Source organism: Leptonychotes weddellii, chromosome 10, assembly GCF_054177405.1.
Source record: "Leptonychotes weddellii isolate Sample4059 chromosome 10, ASM5417740v2, whole genome shotgun sequence".
NCBI lineage: Eukaryota > Metazoa > Chordata > Mammalia > Carnivora > Phocidae > Leptonychotes > Leptonychotes weddellii.
In genome coordinates this window covers 68,805,808-68,822,135 of record NC_138378.1, presented here as the reverse complement: position 1 = coordinate 68,822,135, position 16,328 = coordinate 68,805,808, and the positions used below count along the sequence as shown (strand labels likewise).

At 34.2% G+C, this 16,328-nt stretch overlaps 1 protein-coding gene across 1 annotated transcript in view; it reads left to right on the top strand.

The window, feature by feature from the left end:
* USP34 (ubiquitin specific peptidase 34) overlaps positions 1 to 16,328 on the top strand; it is a 182,963-nt gene that overhangs the window by 69,819 nt on the left and 96,816 nt on the right. The window contains exons 18-24 of the mRNA XM_081797278.1: positions 1,015 to 1,097; positions 3,591 to 3,745; positions 4,714 to 4,827; positions 7,042 to 7,141; positions 7,266 to 7,425; positions 10,081 to 10,207; positions 10,304 to 10,451. Coding sequence (XP_081653404.1) covers positions 1,015 to 1,097; positions 3,591 to 3,745; positions 4,714 to 4,827; positions 7,042 to 7,141; positions 7,266 to 7,425; positions 10,081 to 10,207; positions 10,304 to 10,451 — 887 coding nt within the window. The remainder of the gene's footprint in view (positions 1 to 1,014; positions 1,098 to 3,590; positions 3,746 to 4,713; positions 4,828 to 7,041; positions 7,142 to 7,265; positions 7,426 to 10,080; positions 10,208 to 10,303; positions 10,452 to 16,328) is intronic.

Here is a 16,328-nt window from a genome sequence, read left to right as displayed (position 1 = left end):
AAAAAATGCCAATTTTGTATTAGCTGTATTTTTTATGAACTAGATTAATGGAAGTGATATTTCATTAGCATTTCTTGTGTAAGGGATATAATCACTGATGGGACAGTGATAATGAAATATGCTTTTTTTGGATAGAGATGCAGTTTATTTATTCTAACCTATGTGCATATTGCATAAGTTCAAAATGACATATTTCTTTTGTTCCACTGTTAAGTTCTTATGTATTTTCTCATCTAATTTAAAAGTATGTTTTCTCATTGTTTGCAGATTTTTATAATTTATTAAGTAACATAATCTCAAACATACCATTTGGCTTTATGACCTTTTTTTTTGGTATAACTGAAGTTATATACAGTTTACCCTTGAACAACACGGGTTTTAACTGCGTGGGTCCACTTACATGTAGATTTTTTTTTTTTTTTTTTTAAAGATTTTATTTATTTATTTGACAGAGAGAGAGCGAGAGCAGGAACAGAAGCAGGGGGAGTGGAGGAGGGAGAAGCAGGCTCCCCGCAGAGCAGGGAGCCCGATGTGGGACTCAATCCCAGGACCCTGGGACCATGACCTGAGCCGAAGGCAGACGCCCAACGACTGAGCCACCCAGGCGCCCTAGATTTTTTTTTTTTTAATACAGTACAGTACTATAAGTGTATTTTCTCTTAAAATTTTCATAGTAACATTTTTTTTCTAGCATACTTTAATTGGAAGACTATAGTCTATAATATGTACACAAAGTATGTCTTGATCAACTGTAAGGCTTCTGGTCAACAGTAAGCTATTAGTACCTAAGTTTTTGGGGAGTCAAAAGTTCTGCACAGATTTTCACCCGCATGGGGTTTGGCATCCTAAATCCCCGTGTTGTTCGAGGATCAATTGTAATTAAAATATTTAATAATTATGATACTAAAGTGGAATTTTACTTCTTTGGTATAATTTAACATAGGGCCATTAAATCTTTAAAAATAATTAAGTAGGATCTTTCAGTTAATTATTTTAATGACTTTTTAAATATAGGTACAGCCATAGTGCCGAAGTTCAAGTTCGACTTCAGTTCTTGACTTGTGTGTTTTCAACTCTGGGATCACCTGATCATTTCAGTAAGCTTTTTAATCAGTCTTTTAATCAGTATTTTTTAATCAGTTTTTAGGTCTGTATTGACTCTTGGAAGAGTCCAGTTAAATGTGCTCATGCCTTTAGATTTCTGTAGTGACTGATATTTAATTCATATTTTTAATACCAAATGTCCTCAGTATGTATGGCAGTATGAGCGTGACCCTGACACATTTCTGCTTCAGTCTCTGAAAATCCAGTTTCTCAGTGGATAACCCGCTCATTTCAAGAACAAGATATTTGGGGTAGAAAATACCATGTTTAAGGGTGACTGTATTTTTTATTTCTTTTAGTTATAGAATTCTCTTATAACTCCATTTGGAAACAGCCACTGTCTACATATTATTATCAGGGCTAGTCTTACCCCAAATTGCTTGGCTTCACAGGCGATAGAGACATTTAGAGACCCTGGTTTTATTTAGATTAATCTAAAACTCAATTTCATTAATAATTAACCCTAAAAAAATTGGTCTGATATATTCAGGGTGTGGACCATATCTAAATCCACATGCTAGGTGTTCTCACAAGAGAGGAGGAAGCTTGATTTCATTTTGGCCAGAGCTCCTTTTCTCTTGCGGGACACAGTGTGTTATTTTTCACTCTCCACACTTTTTCTGTGTGTCCATGTCAACAAACTCTGTTTTAGGACATTCTCTTTCTTTAGCTATGGTTAATATAGTCAGACTGGTAAGTGTCTTGCTAGCCTGAGAGGTGTCATCACGGCTCTCTTAAGTCTATGTCTGTGCTTGAGATACACCATTTGTTCATTTTACTGTTTAACTCTGTAATTTCTTCAAGTTAAGCTCTTTGTAACAAATGCCACTAAAGTGATACCAAAAGACTTTAAAATGAGACACTGGTTTTTGAAAGGAAACTTCTGTTTCATGTTATTAGGTCTTTTATTGTACCCATTATGACTGATAATATATGAGAAATAAATAATATAAAATATATAAAATCAATCTTATACATGGAGAAGTCAACCCAAGACAGATATTGTCAGCATAAATAATTTCACACGACTATGAAGTTTCATGTTTGTTTAATTAAGATTCTCACTGGCAACTGTTAGCCACTCTTCCCAGTATTTGAATAATGAATTACTTATTTTGCTGTTCCCATTCCAGGGAGCACAGTATAGATTCTTAGTGTATAGGCTTTATGACCTTTTTTTTTGTTCTTTTCTTACTGGCACAATTCCTGTCAGGTATAATATCGTTACTCTCAGGTATAATATAGCTACTCTTAAATTATATTGAATGTGGATTGGTGACTCAGTCATTTATGAATACACTTAATTTTATCATATAGTTTACTATAATTAACCTGGATACTGTTTTTTTGTTGTTGTGTTTTGTTTTTTTCAGTTCTTTCTTCTCTCTTTTCTTAATTATTGAATGTGTTTAAATTAGAATATGCTGTAAAGATTGTTTATGGTTCCTTCACTCGTTCCTTTTTCTTTTTTTACATATTGGCTCCCAGGGGTATAAGTTCTTCAACTTGTATGGTTTTGTGAGAAACTGATAGGATACCTATTTTGTGATCAAATTCTGTAGACTGATATTGCTAGTAGGTAAATATTTTCTGAGGTGTTTTTTTCTATTCTGGATCTCACCTATCTTTCCCAGGAAAGAGGTTTCTTATGATTGTATCATATTTTCCTATCCCTTCCGATTCTGGGGAACAACCTAGGCTTTGGAACCCTTTAATGATATACCTTAAAAATCCCTGTGATGCTTTTATTCTACCCTTTCGGATCTTCTCCTTTATCTCATTTATCCAAATCCATATTCAGATTTGTGATTGCCTGTATTGCCTTCCTTTTGGTTCTGAACAGCTCTTTTGCCTTCTTTCTGCTAGACTTTGGAATCATTTAATACTTGGGTCAAAGTACCATACAGATTTCATCTCATTATATTGCTTTCCCAGCTAATTGAATATCCTGATGTTTTGATGTTTTCTCTTTTAGGCAGTCAGTTACCTTTTGCTTTATTCATCATACAGATCCTTTCTCCCCCCCCCCCGCATAGTTTTCCAAAAATAATGCTTTTTGGCATTTATTTTTTTTCTTCTATGTGCATAGAATGATCTTTGAACATGATATGCATGCATTCCGTTAACCCTTAATTAAACCTTAGAACTGACTCCTCAAGTTTTGGGATTACCTCACCTTATTAATCATGTTTATTGCAATCCAGTGTATGTCCTTATTTTAATGAGAGTGATTTTCCAGACCAAATGGCTCTTGAAAGATACTGTATAAGTTGTGTGTTTTTAGATGATTTATATATGGATTATATATAAGTACCTTTTACATTTTGAAAAAGCATAAATGATGTGAAATCTCTTATAACACAATTTTTATAAAATGCTATAAAATGTCTCCTCTATATTTCTGCATATATTGGTGCTTCTAGTACATTGAATTAGGACCAAAACATTGTATGTACCATGATTCAAAATCTGTAATTTTTATCTAGGGTTAAGTTTAGAGCAAGTCGACATTTTATGGCATTGTTTAGTAGAAGATGCTGAGTGTTATGATGATGCACTCCATTGGTTTTTAAATCAAGTTCGAAGTAAAGATCAGCATGCTATGGGAATGGAAACCTACAAACATCTTTTCCTGGAGAAGGTAATTTTATTTCTCGACAGTTTTACCATTCATGTTGTTTTTCCGTATTTCCTTTTTATCTCTTGAAATATAAACTCTGTAATGTTAGTTTTTTCCTCTTTTGGCATAGATTTTTAAAATAGACAAATGTACTATTTTTCAGCAGCCTTTATATAATTTTGTCATGTAGGTTTTACTTCAGTTTTATCCTCTATAGTGTTTATATTGATATTAATATGAGTAAGAGCTATATTCTGTGACTCTTAGTTAGATGGCTGTGATTTTAGCCAGTCCTATAGCAGAGATAAACCAATCTCCAGATTTTCTGTGGATTCCAAAAAGTCCTTTTTAGGAAGCACTGTTATGTCTTGTTATTAAAGATATTTTTCTATTCAGTTTTTGTTCTTTATCAGATGCCACATTTGGTTCAGGTAATAATTTTCCATTTGAATTTTGAAACATTGATGATATTAAAGCAATAGACTTTTTATTTTATGCTTATTTTTGAGATTATATAGAGTCTCTGCAAACTAGTATCTCTGTGGTAGAATTGAATATATATTAATGAGTTTTGGTACATATAAACTAAATTGCTTAATAGATCTACAGAGCTATGGATAGACCCTCAAGGATCTTAATTTCAAGCCCTAACGTATATATAAACTGTACATATAGCTACACATCTTATAAATGTGTATCGGTATACAATAAAGGATAAAACTTTTTATTCACATCCTCTTATTTGGATCTACGTATATATTGAAAATTGAAATAGGTATTAGGTTTCAATTATGAACTGAATAAAATTTTCATTCAGTTATTATCTATTTTAATTTTTTAAATCATCACTAAAAATTTGAGCTGATACATTTTCTTCTGCAGTGGTTTCAGTAAAATTAAGTTTGTTAAATTTGTTAATCTAAATTTGATAAAATAAATGTATTAATTATCATACTAAACTAGTTTAAAAAAAAATTTTTTTTTTTAAGATGCCCCAGCTAAAACCTGAAACGATTAGCATGACTGGCTTAAACCTGTTTCAGCATCTCTGTAACTTGGCTCGATTGGCGACCAGTGCTTATGATGGCGGTTCAAACTCTGAGGTACGGATTTAGACTTGGCATTTTATTAGGTCAGCTTATGGAATTTTTCTTTTATTCTTCAAATTAGATTACTGAATTATGTAGTCTACCAAGCACTGAATTTACTAACTATGAAGACTGTTACTCTTAGGTTTTAAAAAGCTTTATCTTGGGACGCCTGGGTGGCTCAGTCGGTTAAGCGTCTGCCTTTGGCTCAGGTCATGATCCCAGGGTCCTGGGATCAAGTCCTTCATCAGGCTCCTTACTCGGCGGGGAGCCTGCTTCTCCCTCTGCCTGCTGCTCCCCCTGCTTGTGCTCTCTCTCTCTCTCTCTCACAAATAAATAGATAAAATCTTAAAAAAAAAAAAACTTATTAAAAAAAAAGCTTTTATCTTTTGGTTTTAAAAAGTTTTACAAAGCAGGGCGCCTGGGTGGCTCAGTTGGTTAAGTGACTGCCTTCGGCTCAGGTCATGATCCTGGAGTCCCGAGATCAAGTCCCACATCGGGCTCCCTGCTCAGCAGGGAGTCTGCTTCTCCCTCTGACCCTCCCCCCTCTCGTGTGCTCTCTCTCTCTCTCTCTCAAATAAATAAATAAAATCTTAAAAAAAAAAAAGTTTTACAAAGCAGATTTGGTGATTTTTGTTTGTTTGGTTTTTTGTTTGTTTCTTTTATTACCAAATGTAACCTTGGTTGTATGTAATGAAAACTTACTACACATTCCTTAATGCAGAAGAGGCCATCTGAATGTTCTTTTTAGTCCCTTAAAAGCTCCTAGCTAATATAATCAAGTAGTTTTGTCCACTAGGAGGTTGGTTTGTCTAAAATCTGATTGTTATGCCATTTGTGTGACCAAGCTTTTACTTGCTCTTGGACAGCACCAGAGTTCCTAGAATAGAATCTACCTTAAATCATCTCTGAGCTTGAGGTATCACTGACCTTTCATTAACTGAAGACTCACAAATTGCTAGTTTTATTTCTGGCTTGCTATTCCATTTGCCTCATTGGGTGGCTGCTGGGTTTTCTTGAAGGCATTATTTATTAGACTCACCCGACACAGACTGTTATTTGAAAGTCTTCCTCATTGGACGTTCCAGTTTATTAATACTAGCTTTGATTTAGGTAGTATCTACTCATGTTTTTCATTAGTTTTCTTTAGAAGTTGGAGTTGTGTTTATAAAGAGAAAGATAGGGAAAACTGATATTAACCTGTGTGGTAAAGAATAATTTTAATTGGATTTAGAATGCTTTCATGGTATCTTCCTACCTTTTTTCCTTGTTTGAGTAGTGTTCTGCTTTTTTTAATATCTTGGTCTTAATTCTTTTTTTTTTTAAAGATTTTTATTTATTTGAGAGAGAGAATGAGATAGAGAGAGCATGAGGGGGGGAGGGGCAGAGGGAGAAGCAGACTCTCTGCTGAGCAGGGAGCCCGATGCGGGACTCGATCCTAGGACTCCGGGATCATGACCTGAGCCGAAGGCAGTCGCTTAACCAACTGAGCCACCCAGGCGCCCTCTTGGTCTTAATTCTTAACTTTGATAAATTTCAGTTTGGTAATTTCAGAGAACCAGTCAGATCTATTTTACCTAAGAAGTATTCCTACTCTTAATTTTGAGGCAATACTGCTTTTTGAGTGGATGATACGAACTCAGAGGCTGTTCAGTTACCTATCAGGATACCTTGCTTCAGCCTGCCCAACTTTTGAGAACTTGGACTCCACTTTTTCTGTAGTTTTCAGTGAACACATTCTCTTTGTCATAGCATAGTTAACATCATAAAGTAACAACTTGGCTTGGCATATTTTAAAATTTTTTGTGAATATCTAAAAGCAGTGGCTTTATCAGAGTAAGTTGGATGAAAGCATTGAAGCTTTTTTCCACTAATAATTATGTGTGTGTTGTTTTTATTTACTTCTAGCATGTTTTGGGGATTTGAGTTTTTCGCACTATGTAGTCACAACTTTTGGTTAAACATTAAACATTTGGTTAAACACACAGAGTTAGCTGCTTTATAAATTTTTTTAGAGCCAGTACATGTGTATTTCAATAGTTGAGGAAATTTTCAAGGCTTTTATCATTTAATTATTTAATTTTAAGAGAAATTGCCTTTTAAATACTTTATAGGATATTAAAAGTCTTTGAATATTGTATGACTTTGAAACTTGAAACCACTTCAGTCTTCTAATCGTTTATATTTTGACAATCAGATTTATAGATGTCATCATATTTTCTTTCTTAGCTTTGTGGTATGGACCAATTTTGGGGCATTGCTTTAAGAGCACAATCTGGTGATGTCAGTCGAGCAGCTATCCAGTATATTAACTCCTATTATATTAATGGTGAGTGATTTAGAATATTGTCTGATAATTTCTAATGTAAGGATTTTTGTTTAGCTACAATTCATTTTTTTTAACATAGCTAAACAATAAAGCTTGATATACTGTCTAAACATCTGATTTTCAGGTAAAACGGGTTTGGAGAAGGAGCAAGAATTTATTAGTAAGTGTATGGAGAGTCTCATGATAGCTTCTAGCAGTCTTGAACAGGAATCACACTCAAGTCTCACTGTAATAGAAAGAGGACTCCTTATGCTGAAGACGCATCTGGAAGCATTTAGGAGAAGGTAATTGTTTTATACCACATTATTACAGTGAATATCAGGCCTTTTTTTTTTTTTTTATTGCTGACATGTACAAAAGTATTCTTAAAGTAAAGGTTTTGTTGGGGCAGGTAGAAAGCTTAACTTACCACAAGTGAAGGGTTAGTAATAGAAGTACTTTTATTCATAATATGTATCATTTTGCCGTGAAGGCAGCATAGGTTCCCAATAAATATTGTGGAACTTTAAAAATTCTTGAGCGCTGAGAAGATATGCATGAATAAGACTCTCTAGACAGAATTCCACCTCTAAGAAAGTATTACAGTGATTGAAAGGCAGAACACCACCACCAAAAAAAGTTTCACTAAAACCCTCACCAAGAACATCAAATAATCTCTCATAGTTGAATCAATTTGAGTCATTTGTTTCATTTGCTGTTTTTTTTTCTTCCTGGACTAGGAGACAGTATTTTAATTTTGAATTTCCATTTACCATGGAAACATGATCAAAAAATTCTGTGTTAATGAATATCTGTATAATTAATTTAGACATACCCTGTGTAATACAGAAATAAAGCAAATTAACATTTATGAATATATCGACTGAAATGAAAGGTGAGTAGATAGTTTTAATTAAGAAATTCTGTTTGTTAAAAATCATGACTAAATGTAAAAGTACAACGAACTGTGTTGGCAAAAATTGTTAAAATTTATCTTTCAACTTCAGAGCTTAGTTTGATAATGAGTGATACAGTTTATATTTTTTGAGATTCATCAGGAAATAATAATAAAAAGATATTCTACACATTCCTTATAAATAACATGGCTTCATGATTTAATATATTTGGGCATTGCAAATTCTTTATTTTGATTATGATTGCAATTTGTGGGAATTATACTTTAATAATTCCTTGTGTTTTTAAAGAATGTGTAAGGGAACTCTATAGAGTTTTTTTGGAACAGAAACATCACACTGCCTCATAACTTTTACCACTCTAAAAAATAAAAATAAGCAAATGTGATGTGTCTTATTCAAATTAATAAAAATAAATACTATTTATAAAATTAAGGGTAATACTGCAAAAAATGAAAGTCATCATAATCTATCTCTTCCTGTTAGAGATAGGTACTGTTAATGAGATGATACGTATTTTTCCAAAATTTTCTTTTTTGCTTCAGAGTCTACAAACAACAAACCAAAAAGGGCCTATTGGTTTAAACCCTTAGTCCTCACACAGTGTTACTTGTGTTTTTAAAATAAGCATTTATTTTAAAAGTCTTTAAAAATAAATTAAGTTTCCTAGGATTCAATGCTCCTATTTATAAGTTGAATGAATTTCACTTCAAAAATCCCTTCTCAGATGTACAATTTTTTTCTAACTCATGGAAAATGATTGTAGTATTCTTTGCTAGAAATCTTTTATGTTTGATCATGTTTTGCTCTAAAACTTAATGTTGGTGTTAAATAATGTATTTATTTTTTGGGTGGCAGGTAGAGAAACTAGAAAACAGAATTGAATATTCAAAATACTAAGAGCTAGTTTAAAAATGTCAGGAATTTTCATGCGCACCTTTGTGTAATATCACTGTACAATTTCAAGTGCTTAATGTGCTTAATTCTAATTTAAAATTGCCTAACATTTATAGAATGAAAATATAAAGTAATTATTGTGTTTGTGTATTCCTTATATTAAGAGATTAAAACTGTTTTTTAAAACTTTTTTTTTTTTAAGAGGAAAGGTTATAATTTAAAGAGTGGTTCTCAACCAGAGTGATTTTGTTTGCCAGGGGGCATTAGGTAATTTGTAGAGACACTTTTGATTACCACAACTTAAGGGAGAAGGGGGTACTATTGGCATATAGTAGATAGTGATAGTGCTGCTAAACATCCTACTGTGCACAAAGACTGTTTCCCCTGCGTCCCCCCGCCCACGACTAAGAATTATCCGGCCTCAAAAGATTAAGATTACTCGTTTGCTCAGCCGTAAAAGCTGGACATTGGATTCCTTCTAGGAAATCAAGTCCATTTATTTCCTTACTTTTTGTCCTTCTATTCTAGAATTGCTGATTAGTTTTTGACATTGATAATTCTTTTCTTAACGAAATTCAGGTATCCTGGATCCTGTCTTCAAACAACTGAAAATCAGTTAGAAAACTGACAGTATTTAGTGAGTGACCTGCTAGATGCCTTTCTCCCTTAAGATTAGTCTTTGTGGTTTATTTTATAATTTCAGTCATGGAGTTAGCTCTCAAATTCTGTTAGGCATATATTTACTAGGATGCATTTCTGTTTCTGAAAAATGTTTCCCAATACCTTTTTTCCTCTTGTGATTGTAGGAATGAGAACTTAACATTTCCTGGATTAGTTTGTTTCTTTGAATTCCTCCCCTCTACTACCTCCCCCCTGCCCTTAAAAAAAAAAAAAAAAAGATAATGTTCTTAATGGGAAATTTTTTCCTCAGTAATTTTTCTTGTAAACTATCTTTTAAGGAACTCGTAGCTGTATTTATACATTTAAGTTGATGCAGTATGATGAATCTAAACTTAATGCTGTAGAGTAAGATGGAATGTGCTAGAACCTTTTGTGGGCTTTTTCATTTTGTAAAATATTAAAAACTTCCATAACATTAACATGGTTTAAAATGATATTCTTCCTATGTATGGTTTTTGTGTGTTTTAGGTTTGCATACCATCTCAGACAGTGGCAAATTGAAGGCACTGGTATTAGTAGTCATTTGAAAGCACTGAGTGACAAACAGTCCCTGCCGCTAAGGGTTGTCTGCCAACCAGCTGGACTTCCTGACAAGGTAGTTAAATAATTTTAGTTTCCAAATTGATAACATTTCCCAGTTCAAATATCTGTTCTTGTTGTATTTTTAAATTGGTTGCATCTCATATTTCAGATGACTATTGAAATGTATCCTAGTGACCAGGTAGCAGATCTTAGGGCTGAAGTAACTCATTGGTATGAAAATTTACAGAAAGAACAAATAAATCAACAAGCTCAGCTTCAGGAGTTTGGTCAAAGCAGTCGAAAGGGAGAGTTTCCTGGTAAGTCCAACAGTTTACATTTTCATATTTTTTAGGTTCTGTTATATATCAACTTAGAACCTTTGCTTCTTTTAAGAGTGCCAGGCATGTTCATGGCTCCCCTCCTTTTGGTAGGGTGCCATTGATTCACAGAGAGGAGTTAAGAGTTGCTACAGAAGTTATTTGCGAGTGTTTTTCCTCAAAAAAATTTTACTTCTGAGGTTATTTGATAAGCAGTGTGGGAATTACCAGTTCTACTTTCCATGCACTACTTAAGTACCTAATTTTACCCAATAAAATTTTTTGGTCATTTTGATATATTTCATTTCTTTTTTTTCCCAGAGCATATGAAAATAATACACCCTTAAATCCCACCTGTGTTTCTCCCCTTCCCTCCAAAAGAGTAGCCTATTAAGACATTTTTCATATAGCTCCAAAAAGCATACTTGGTTCCACCTTTACTGTAACCACTAGAGCATTTTTGGTGTCTTTCCATAGTACATAAAATATGAGCTAATCAGAGGAACAACCATGAAAGGTGTTATAATTTTAGAGCTTTAAATTTTAAGTAAAATGTAACAGGCTATATGTATATTTAGAAAAAAAATCTTGAAGTTTGGAAGTTTTTAGGATTTTTAATTTGCCTATGTGCAATGATAATTCTTTGGCATCTTTTAGATGATCATGCTTAAGATGAAACCATATGTATCTTCTAAAGTATCAGATCTTAAATTTTGTTCTTAAATAATTAATAAATATTCTTGGCACAACAAAATAGATGTTGAAAAGTCTCCCTCCTACCCCCATCTCTAAACCATCCATTTCCCTTCTCCTGAGGCACATGTTATTGTTGGCTTCTTATATATCCGTCAAGAGATACCAAGATGTAATGTAAGAATTATTCATGTACGTAAAACATAAATGGTAGCATTCCATTTATAGTGCGTCTGGAAAGTTACTTCATTCTTTTTAAATATACATATTTTTTAATATGGTGGTGCCGTGATGTGTTTTACTTATCTTCTCTTAATGGGCATTTAGGTTGTTTCCATTTGTTTGCTATTTACCAGCAATTGCACAAAGAATATCCCTACACATATATCATTTAATGCATGTTGGCTAAATACCTAGTTATGGAATTTTCAGGTCAAAAGGTATCCTCTTTTGTTATGTTGAAATATATCATACATAAATAAGAAAATATGAAATGAGTAATGATAAAATGAAAACTGTCCATGTACATACCATCCAGATTAAGAACTGGAACGTTATTAGAAGCTACTTGTGTATCCCTCTTTAATATCCTCTTTTCCACTTCCCTTTAACACTATCTTGATTTTATAGTTTATCATTTTTTTGTGTGTGTGTGTTCCTTATACCTTTACCTTGGGTATATATATTCCTAAAATACGTATTTATTTTTGTGAAACAGATAAGCATAAATTTGATAGATTAAGGAAAGCAGGAGTACAGTTGTTAATTAGGTTAAAGGATCAGAGAAGGAAACAAGCTAAAGACAGTGTATTTTGATCTTCTCTAAAGGTTTTTATAAAACGTCATCTGAAGGTATCAGTAGGAAAGTTCTCAAGTTTAAGTCTTGGCACAGTCAAAACATATCTCTCTGGGCTATAATTTTGGCAAGATGCTGGAATATCAAACAGAAATATAGTCCTAGAGTTTCTAATCTTTTCATGACGTACTTTAGCTCTCAGGGGTAGAATAAGGAAGAATTTCTTCTGTGAGATATGAATGTTTTCTCTTGATTCAGGTAGTAGGACATAGAGATGGGGGTAGAAACTTCACTAGCATATGGTGAAGGTAGTTGAGGTACAACTGTGAATCCAGGTAAGGTCCACTTGCCATTCCTTCCTCAGAGAAGATACTATGAAGGTAGCAGGCATTTTGGTCATAGTGGCCCCTCAATTCATTGTTCTCCAAGTCTGGCACACAGCAGTAGGATATCCTTTACCATCCTCCTGGTAATTCTCTTTTTCTCTTTCCTGTGTTGGATATCCTGTTTCTGGTATCCCATGCCTTCTTGTTTCACTTTTTGTTGTTGTTTGCTGAAATATAGTGCAGTTGTTCAGTAGCTTCTTGAGAGATTGATGGGGTAAAGTTTTGATTCTTTGAATAATCAAAAATTTGTTTCTCATGTTTCTGTACTTAAATGGTAATTTGGCTGGGTATAGAAGTCTAGGTTGGAAATAATTTTGTTTCAGAATTTTATTTTTTTTAAAAGATTTATTTATTTGAGGGGGGGAGGGGCAGAGGGAGAGAATCTTTCAAGCAGACTCCCTGCTGAGCGTGGAGCCCAGCACAGGGCTTGATCTCATGACCCATGAGACCCATGACCTGAGCCGAAACCAAGAGTTGGACGCTCATCTGACTGAGCCACCTAGGTGCCCTGTTTCAGAATTTTAGAGGTATTGCTGCACTGCATTTCTTGCTTCTGTTTTTGCTGTTCAGTATTCTGAAGCCATTTGCTTTCTGACATTTTTTACATATTCTGCTTTTTTCTTTTGTAGAACTTAATGGGTCTTCTTGTTCATAATATGCTGAAATTTTGTAATACCTGCTCTGAGTATTTGGTTTGTTTTCAACAATTGTGATGGGTACTTTGCTATATAGGTTGGCAGCTCTTAGTTTGGCAACTTGTATCTTTAAGTTTGAGGGCATTTTCTTGAATTAGTTTATTGATTTCCTGTCTGCTATTTAATAATTTCTGTCTAGAAATTCTTGATTATCTACATGTTTTATCTCTTGGACTATTCCAAATTTACTTATCTTTCTCATGTTTCATTTCTTCGGCTTTAAACTTCCCGAGAGATGTTTTCAACTTTATTTTGCATTCCTTCTTTTGAGTTTTCGCTGTCATGCTTTTAGTATCTAACATCTCTTTGTTACTCCCTGAGTACTCCTGTTTTCATAGTTGAAATATCTTTTTTTATTCTTTTTATTTTTTTAATTAACATATAATGTATTATTTGTTTCAGGGGTACAGGTCTGTGATTCATCAGTCTTACACAATTCACAGCGCTGATCATAGCACATATCTCCCTCCCCAATGTCCATCACCCAGCCACCCCATCCCTCCCACCCCCCTCCACTCCAGCAACCCTCAGTTTGTTTCCTGAGATTAAGAGTCTCTTATGGTTTATCTCCCCTTCTGGTTTCATCTTGTTTAATTTTTCCCCCCCTTCCCCTATGATCCTCTGTCTTGTTTCTCAGATTCCTCATATCAGTGAGATCATAAGATCATTGTCTTTCTCTGATTGACTCATTTTGCTTAGCATAATACCCTCTAGTTCCATCCACGTCATTGCAAACAGCAAGATTTCAATTTTTGATGGCTGCATAATATTCCATTGTGGGGTGTGTGTGTGTGTGTGTGTGTGTGTGTACACGTACGTACATCTTCTTTATCCATTCATCTGTTGGTGGTCATCTAGGCTCTTTCCATCGTTTGGTTATTGTGGACATTGCTGCTATAAACATTGGGGTGCACGTGGCCCTTTGGATCACTGTATTTGTATCTTCGGGGTAAATACCCAGTAGTGCAATTGCTGGGTTGTAGGGTAGCTCTGTTTGGTTGAAATATCTTCTTGAGGCCGTCAGTATTTTTTTAAATTGTTGAAGCTTTTAAAATTCAGACTCATGGTTCCTGCATTTTAAGTAGAATGTTTAGCAAATTATCTGATTATTTTTTATTAGTTTAATCTCTTCTTTTACCAAATATTTTCCATTTTGGCATTCTTCATTGCCATGTGTAGATCAAAATTTCCATTTGGTTTCTCTCTCTCTCTTTTTTTTTTTCTAATGAACTTCCTCTAAAAATGTTTGTACTTCACGTCTTTTGGTGATATATTTTCTCAAGCTTTTGTTTGAGAAAAAAGTTCATTTTACCTTCTATTTTGAAGAATATTTTCATGGGACATAGAATTGTATGTCAAGGATTGTTTTCTTTTCAGGACTTAGTAAATAGTTAAATCCCTTGTCATTTGGTTTGCAAAGTTTCTGATTGAAAGTGTGTTGTTTTTTTTCTTTCATCCTTTGTATATACAGTGTGTCTTTTTTTTTTTTTTTTTAAAGATTTTATTTATTTATTTTAGCAAGGGAGAGAGGGCGCACATGTGAGGGGAGGAGGGAGAAGAAGAGGGAAAGAATCCCAAGCAGACTCAGCGCCGAGCTTGGAGCCATATCAGGGCTTCGCCCCAGGACCCTGAGATCACAACCTGATCCAAAATCAAGAGCCTGACACTCAACCAATTGAGCCACCCAGGCGACCCCGCCCCCTTTTTTAGGTGGTTGTGGGGGAGAGATTCCTTAAGTAGGCTCCATGCCCAACGTGGAGCCAGATGGCAGGCTCAGTCTCACAACGCTGAGATAATGACTTGAGCTGAAATCAAGAGTTGGACACTTAACCGCACTCAGGCGTGCCCACAGTGTGTCTTTTTTTAAAGAAATTTTTTGTTGTTTTCGGTTTTAAATTTTTTTAAAGTAAGCTCTACCCCCAGTGTGGGGCTTGAACTCATGACTCTGAGATTAAGAGTTGCATGCTCTACCAACTGGACCAGCCAGGTGCCCCAAGATTTTTTTTTTTTTTGACATTGGTTTTCAGCAGTTTGATTTTAATGTGCCTTGTTGGGTTTTTGTGTTTATGCACTTTGGGTAAGTTCAGCTTCTTGGGTCTTTGTGTTTATATTTATCGCATTTGAAAAAGGTTTAGCAATTACATTTTTTTCAAATATTTTTTCTTTTTCCTTTCCCCTTGACCTAATTTCTAGGCCTCTTGATAAATGTATCCTACGCTCTTTTTTTAATCTCACAGCACTGAGCTGCTCTTATTTTCCTTTTCTCCTTTCTTCTCTTTTTCCCTTTGTCTCCCTCCTTCTCCCTCTCTCTTTCTCCCCTTCCACCTCTCCCCACTCTTTGTCAGGTATTGATTTTCCTCCTGTGTTCAACCAGTATAAATATAGATTGTAAGCTGTCTCTGGGATTGAGATTTAGCTTTTTTGGGGTCTTGCTGGTTGCCACAAGTTCACTTGCTTTTCAGCTTGCATACTTGGTTGGTATTATCTCTGCTTTTTTTCCCTGTCCAAAATTAGTAAAATTTTGAAAATTTACTATTGGAGTTTCAGAGGGTAAAAGTAGATGTGTTGTTTAATATACCATTGTAACCTTAAGAGTTTTTCCAGATTTCTTGTTACTTTTTCCTGTTTTGAAACATTTAGTACATTAAGATTTGAAATATTTAAAAAGAGTAACTCTTTCCATAACTCTTAAGGAATAAGCAATTTGGTTTTGTTTTTTGTTTTTTCCTTTTGGTGAGCAAGAAAGCAAGGTTTATTGAGCGATAGCAAAGTGATAGTACAAATCTCCCAGAGGGGAGGGGACCTGAGAGGGTTGCCCAGAAAAAGCAATTTTTATGATAAAAAAGATGCTTTCAAAAGTGGTAAAAGATAGAAAGCTGTTCAGTTAATTGTAAAAGCCAACTCAACCATTATAATCAAAAGTTAATGTGTAATACAGCATATAGGCCTTTCTAACATTAAGTAGAATCCAAAAGCCTAAATAAAGTACTAGCCATCTTAGTTCTCTTTTGGAACAAAGTTATGCATGGTGAGAGTATCTGATGCACTTGGAACCAAGTCACCTGTAAATTATCTTAGCACTTCATCACAACTAAGGATGTTTTATCTTGATACTTTAAAAAAGATCAGCAGTCATAGATTGTCTCTGTACAAATATATATTTTTAATATATTCTACCTAAAATCTTAATGGAACTTTAATTTTAAATTTGATGAAATTACTCTGAATCATAAACTGTGTGATTAAACTAAGCAATATCAGAAGTGCTGAGAGGAAAACCCAAAAGAGTAATAGAGAAATGAATTTC